This window comes from Sinocyclocheilus anshuiensis, unplaced genomic scaffold (assembly GCF_001515605.1).
Source record: "Sinocyclocheilus anshuiensis isolate Anshui unplaced genomic scaffold, SAMN03320099.WGS_v1.1 scaffold1287, whole genome shotgun sequence".
In the NCBI taxonomy this organism is placed as follows: domain Eukaryota; kingdom Metazoa; phylum Chordata; class Actinopteri; order Cypriniformes; family Cyprinidae; genus Sinocyclocheilus; species Sinocyclocheilus anshuiensis.
Genome location: NW_015539958.1, coordinates 382,738 through 390,052, shown reverse-complemented (window position 1 = coordinate 390,052; position 7,315 = coordinate 382,738). Strand labels below are relative to the sequence as shown.

At 41.3% G+C, this 7,315-nt stretch overlaps 1 protein-coding gene across 1 annotated transcript; it reads left to right on the top strand.

Annotated features, from left to right (window-relative positions):
* The first annotated feature begins 431 nt into the window (after nucleotides 1-431).
* Nucleotides 432-6,216, top strand: LOC107687004 (2',3'-cyclic-nucleotide 3'-phosphodiesterase-like). The gene is made up of 4 exons (XM_016484143.1): nucleotides 432-650; nucleotides 2,742-3,440; nucleotides 3,533-3,660; nucleotides 4,943-6,216. The coding sequence occupies exons 2-4, from the start codon at nucleotides 2,762-2,764 to the stop codon at nucleotides 5,411-5,413; spliced, it is 1,278 nt and encodes a 425-aa protein (XP_016339629.1). The 5' UTR covers nucleotides 432-650; nucleotides 2,742-2,761; the 3' UTR covers nucleotides 5,414-6,216.
* Nucleotides 6,217-7,315: the final 1,099 nt, after the last annotated feature.

Genomic DNA, 7,315 nt, shown 5'->3' with positions numbered 1-7,315 from the left:
CAGGATACCCAGGGCTCGGTTTACACCTATCGCCATTTCTAGCCACTGGGGGACCATAGGCAGGCTAGGGGAACTCATATTAATGTTAAAAAACCTCATAAAGTGAAATTTTCATGCCATGGGACCTTTAATGGTTTATTGACGTGCCGACCGAAACTGATCGGTTACCTCCTCCGGCAATCGCGACTTCTGTTCGTTGGCGTCTAAAAACAGCGTAAAACAGACCCCCAACCTATAATTTGCACCATCTGCTAATTTAAAGGATTTACAGTTTTTAAACTTAAGATTAACTTAATCATTGATATGAAATTAAAGGTAAGACTGAACTGTATTAATGAAGTAATTAAACCTCATGATAATTGATGAGCAGTATGATGTAAAAAAACCCAATCTGGTTGCTGACGTGCACAGCGAGGCGGGAGCGCGCTCTGTTGCCTCTCCCTTCCGTGTCCGCGCTCTCGTGCACGCAGGGAGCGTGCTCAAGTGCCAGTGGTTTCCGTTTAGTTTCCTGATTATTGCTAGTGCTCGGCCAGGCGGGGGTTTCTGCGCAGCGCTCTGGAGAAACGTGGAATTTGGCTGTACGGCGCTTTGGACCTTCAGCCTCGGAAAACGGTGACAGCTTTTCATACATCTGCCAACGCTGAAATCAAGTGAGTTGCATTTACGCTGATCACTGACGGTTATGTTTTAATATTGTAGATCGTATTTGCAACCAGTAAGTTTGATTATGCAAATCAAAAACTTTATCGAAAACAAATATTTTAGATGTAACAAATAATTGGTGTTTCTGGCATGTGCTTTCTTTCCCAGCTGCGCTAGGCATTGCCACGCTGATTTGTTTTGTCTGCATGCAGCGTGGCTGGGGCACTGCCACTCCCAGAATCCATGGCTTTGCGTTGTTACCGTTAATTAACGAGTTCGCTTATTTGGTCATATTCATTTACGAGCCTTTGTAGATTTAGACATTCATTGAATTAAGTGTAGTCCGCGTTACTTTTAAATCGGCGCACAATTTTTTCCACTAAGTTGTCTAAATTCGTGTGCGCAATGTCGCTAAAGCAAGTACCGTTATATGAGCGTAACGCGTGAGCTCTGCTCGATACTGTTTGAGTGAATCTATTGGGCGTTTTGGGTTTTCTTTGTCTTCCATATATTAGGTGGCGTCTACGAATCTAATTTGGTCGCACAAAGGCTGCGTGAGAATCAAAATCCAGTGAGCTGCCTACTGGAAAGCAATTGGGCATCAGACACATTGAAATGACTCGGAACGTGTTTACTTCCCAGAAATGCTGTCTAAGTAGGCAGCACACTTGATATTAAGACACAGCCACAAAGAAGTGGCCCAAATGAAGTGCAGGTGTTAGTATCTCACGACTCACTGCTGGGCTCCTGTAAAACAGGGACCTGCTTCTGCTTTTCACATGCTTTCATCAGAACCTGGAACGTGCCCAAGGTGAAATTAAAGCTTTGTTGGTGTAAAATCGGGCCACTGCATAGAGAAGTTAACAGTTAGTGGCAGTATGTTGTAAAGGTGCCTTTTGAACCCATCAGCTGGGAATTGTCGCCCCTGGCTGATATGAAGGTTTGCCATCTGATTAAGCTGTGAAGATTTGCATAGCTCTATAAAATGGGGAACAGATGTATTTTGGCCAGAAGGTGATGATGACAACTGGTTTCACAATGAAAGCAAGTCATTTGACATCTGATGACTCGAAAACACAACCTAATCATCTGGGCTACAGCTGTACTTCTGCTTATTAATCTGAAATCTAACATTAGGAGACCGCGATATAACGGTGCAAAGTATCGTTAAAACCGAAGACTTCCAGCATACAGAGTTTCTGTGGTTTACTTGCACACAAAAAAAAAAAAAAAAAGAGTAAAAAGAGCCTCTACAAAAAAAAACTAAAAGAGTAATATGGATAAAAAGCGAAGGAGTAATGTGTAGGCCAGAGAAAAAGCAGCTCATGCGTTGGCAGTCTGATGCCTACTCCGATTTCACTAGAAATGTACAGTGGTGTTTTATTTCAAATGAATCCGAATGTGCATTGGTCTAAACGGAGCAGTGGTTTTCAGATTTGCTCGAAAGGACGAGAGCTGGATGCTGTACAGAGGTTGCAGAACTAAAATATGCAGTTGTGGGTAGTAAAATTGAAGTTTCCAAGAGCCTACGTGCTGTGAAGGGTCTGAAGAAGTGGTCGTTTTAACTGCCATGTTCAGGTGGATAGTTTCTGTTAATCTTTACCAACTGTTCCTGGAGCTGCCTGTCATTTAACCACTTGTTCACATTAAAGCGAAGGAGTAATGTGTAGGCCAGAGAAAAAGCAGCTCATGCGTTGGCAGTCTGATGCCTACTCCGATTTCACTAGAAATGTACAGTGGTGTTTTATTTCAAATGAATCCGAATGTGCATTGGTCTAAACGGAGCAGTGGTTTTCAGATTTGCTCGAAAGGACGAGAGCTGGATGCTGTACAGAGGTTGCAGAACTAAAATATGCAGTTGTGGGTAGTAAAATTGAAGTTTCCAAGAGCCTACGTGCTGTGAAGGGTCTGAAGAAGTGGTCGTTTTAACTGCCATGTTCAGTTTCTGTTAATCTTTACCAAGCGTTCCTGGAGCTGCCTGTCATTTAACCACTTGTTCACATTTGCATGTAGTTCTCACACTATTCGTCTCATGTACAGCGTAATCTCTTGTAAAATGCATTCACACTCACTCTTGCCAAATATACCTTGTTTATCAGAAGCGGCCTGCTGTGTAGCAATGGAAGCTGAACAGAATCAGGAAGTTCCAGAGGCTGTTGCTGAGACACAGGAAGTGGTGGTGCAACAAAAGGAGAAATCGGAGCCTAGGTCTGAAGAGGTGGCACCTTCAGAACCAGCAGATCCTCCAAAAGCGGCCCCTAAACCAGAGAAGACCCCAGAGACCGAGCCTTTGGCTGGGGAATTGCCAGAAAAGGAGAAAGCGACAGACTCTGAAGCACCTCCTGCCAGACCATCTGAAACCCCGGCTGCCGAGTCTTCTGAGAAACCTCCTGAGCCAGAACAGCAGAAGAAGTCTGAGGAGCCACAGGTTCAAGTGAATTCTGAACCTGAGAAGCAGGAGGAAGAAGCTGTGAAAGAGGTAGAGCCTAAGAAAGAGGAGGAGTCTGCCAAAGCGGCTGAGTCCAAACCCACTGCTGTGAATGAAGCCAAGCCAGAAGAATCTGATAAAGGTGAGGAGACAAAGACAGAAGGAGGAGAGGATAAGGTACAACCAGAGGCTGATGGAGTTCAAGCTGAGCCTCCAAAAGAGGCCGAGACCAAGCCGAAAGAGCCAGAGCTGCCTTTGTTCTTTGGCTGGTTCCTGCTTCCAGAGGAAGAGGAACGAATTAAGTGTGCAACCATGGACTTTCTCAAGACGCTGGACACTTTGGAGGCCTTCAAAGAACACATCAGTGAATGTGAGTGGACTGTGTAAACAAATACACTTGTGTTTCTCCTCAGAGTTGGTGTTGTAGTGCTGATTTTATTTATTTATTAATTTTTTTCCCAGTTACTGGTGAGGCGGAAAAAGAAGTGGATCTTGAGCAGTATTTCCAGAACCCATTGCACCTCCACTGCACTACAAAGTTCTGTGATTATGGGAAAGCAGAGGGGGCAAAAGAGTATGCAGAGCTACAGGTTAGTTTTCCACACAAGCCGTTTTCTTAGGCTGCGTTTACACTGCAAGTCTTAATGCACAGATCCGAATCCGATTAAAATCCACATTTGGAAGTGGCTCAGATCGGATGCAAAAAAATCGGATCTCGTGCGGGTTTTTGTGTTTACACCTGTGCAACAAATTCCGATCTGTGTCAGATGTGAGCGAAAGATCGGATTTTTTGTGCCAGTGTAAACGCAGCCTTAGATGTATCATATCATGTAGTGCAAATGTATGTGCTCAGATGTGTTTTTGGAATAAGATCCCTGCGTGATTATAATATTATAATTGCAGTCAATAACTAATATTCTGGCAAAAATGTCTATCTTGTTTTCCAGTATAAAATATTACATGTAATTTTACAGTTCAAAATCAGTCATCATAATATTGACGGGGGAACCCCCTTTATATTATCAGCTTCTAATATCAACAAATTCAGACCAATACTGATAATTAAATATTACTAATATCTGCCAATACTTGTATGGTATCTAATATGTAACATTCCCTGACAATTTGTTAGTGATGCTTGTCAAATCTGTCCTTTAAGTGTCTGAAACGTGCTGTATTGATAACACTTTACAATTCAAATTAAACAATCAATGAGAGATCATGAACTTACAATAGATTTATAATTATCATCTTGTTCGTTTTTGCGTTTTGTCTATTCTTTATCTCGTTTTTAATGTTTATTTACCTTTTGTAGCTGATTTGACCCTTTTCTTGCCATGCTGACATAACCAAATACAAATTATGGCAATAATCTGTTTTAATGTTAATTAATTCTTGTTTGTTACTTTATTAATGTTAATTTTTAAAGCATGAAAAGATAATTTATTAGCATATGGGGAAATTAAGATGAACCTACATTAAATAATCAATAATAAATATTAATAAATAATGAGTTTATTTTGCACAATTTAAAAAATATATATGAATGAAATTGCAAGAAAATACATTTTTTATACAGTGCAAGGAGAAGCTGAAATCCCATAAGGGCTTATTTAAAGCCTCCACCTAAACAACATTACATGTTCACAAAATTATAAGGAGAACTAAATCAAAATGCCAAAATTAATATAATGACATCATCAAAATCAATATATATAACTATAACAACAAATCAATAATAAAAATGTGAATGCAGATTATTAAATGCTGAAAAATTGTTTATTAGTAGTTCATGAAACCTAATGCATTAACTAATGTTAACAAAACCAAAATATTAATACAGTACGTATTTGGCCATATTTTGTCTTGCAGGTGGTCAAGGAATCACTTGCCAAGTCTGATGAGCTTTCCGTCACTGCTCTCATAGTGACCCCTCGTATATTTGGGGCCCGTGTGACTTTGACGGAAACCCAGATGAAGCTGTGGCCCGAGGGAGAGGACAAAGAAGGGGTCGCTCCGGCCCTCTTGCCCAGTGTTGAGGCTCTTCCAATGGGTAGCCGTGCCCACGTCACATTGGGCTGCTCGGCAGGCGTGGAGGCGGTTCAGACCGGTTTGGATTTGCTGGAGATCCTGGCTCTGCAGAAAGAGGGCAAGGAGGGCACCCAGGTCGAGATGGACTTGGGTACTTTGTCCTACCTAAGCGAGGGCCGTTGGTTCCTCACCCTGAGGGAACCGATTACTGCAGACACCACCTTCTCTAGCTTCTCCGATGACAAGCCCACCAGTGACCAGGGCAAAAAGGATGGAGAGAAGAAAAAGAAAGGTAGGAGACATTTTTCCTAAGGGCTCCGGCCCTCGGTTGGCTGAGGATGATGTTGTGTTTTTGCATGTGTGTAGGTGGATTGCGTGTATGATTCGCAGCTTTAGTGTGTGCACAGGGATGGCTTGGGATGATTTGGCAGGTAGTGTGAGACCAGACGTTCCAAAGTGGCCTGCAGGCTCCCGGCTTTCTCTTAGCTGGTGCCTTTTTTCCTTTTGCCTGGCAACACAAGCTCAGAGGCCTTAGTATCTGCCTTAAGGTCATGGATCACTCTGCTGGAAAGTTCACTCTGCGTTAGGTGCTAGTTCGCATGGCTTTTTGGCCGCCACACCATCCCTGTTCCCTTTACACCGGTACATTCACGATCAGTCTTCCTTACACGTGACACTCATGTAGAACACTTTATAGATTTAGCACAACTTTACTGGTTTGATTAACTGATTTATACTCTGTTCCAGCTCAGTTTTTGTTGATTAGTCTAGGTGCAGTTTCAAATTCAGTTTGAGGCTGTATTTTTAGAAGGTTTACATTCTAAATTTACATTTAGATCTTCGATTTCATGAAATGGAGCATTTTGATCCTTCATCACAGGACGTTTTGGTATAGAGTATAAATTTGTTAGTTTAGTATGTGGTTCTTCGGGGTCCCTCTCTTTCTTCAGCCTTTGTGGAGCTGATCATTTCCAAGAATTCATGCTGCACCGTTGTTATAATCTTACCGATAGTGATCTGTTGTGTGTGTGTGCATGCCTTTTGCCAAAAAAAAAAAGACATTGTTAATCTCTCACAATCACGTAAAATTCACCAAGGTTTTTCTTTTTATCGAATGCATCAAAACATCTCTGACATGTTTTTAGGCTAAAATGTGTATGTGTGTGTCTGTCTGTGTATGAAATAGTGTTCTGTCCTAAACTTATCGTTTACACAGTGTTGGTCAGACCATCGGAGACCCCTTCATTTGCTGAATTTACAACCTGTCACGTTGGATGAGACATGCCTGTACTTCTCTTCATTATATCTGTACGATCAGCTCTTTCATAAACCAGTATGTTCACATGTGCTAGTAAATTTACGCTCTCTGTCTCTCATATCAATGAAAAAAAAATTCACTCTAAATACTGTGACAAGAATCTTTCTGGTGCCTTCCTCTTCTGTAGGTTTCTAGATGGCCGAAGCCATGCTTCTCGTAGGTCTCTGACATCAAGGCACTAATTTTTTGCACTTACCTTGTTTTTCATTTGCTTTTGTACACTTAATAAAGAATGTGCTTGGCTCTGATAACCCTGGCTTTCTGTTCTTGCTGTAAGTTAATTAATTAATGTTTTTAGGATTAAATTTTTGTTAGCTCCTAATTAAGGATGTGTATGTAATTTATTCCAAATGGGTGGTTTCATGCTCGTTCCACTTCAAATAGTTTCCACCTTTACCCAAACTTGCAAATGTGTAACTGCAGCTGAAGTTTGGTTCCTAATCAGAACCAGTTTCATAGGAAATGTAATTCTTTAAAATGCAGGGGAAGTTACTATAGTTTAAGTGGCTTATGAATATACAACCTCTTAATTATTGACAGCATAAGCCTCTTCCTCCTATCCATGGTTCACTCAATGTGAGTCAGTGTTCTGCTTTTGGCAGTAGGTGGCGGTTGTCTCCACTAAAAGCTTCTAGATGGAGCACAATAGTCATGCTGCTGCAGCTCAAGAGCTAGTGAGTTGACCAACCAGAGAGGCAAGAATATGTTGGTTTTGTCTTGGTATAAATAATCCCTCCCACATATATTTCTCTCTCTCTCTGGCATGCAATACTTTATTTGTATCAGCATATTAGGCGATCATTTCCTGCCAAGTCTTATTTCTCTAAATATGTAGCTGATGTGTTCACTGTGTATATATATATATATATATATATATATATATACACACAGTGGTG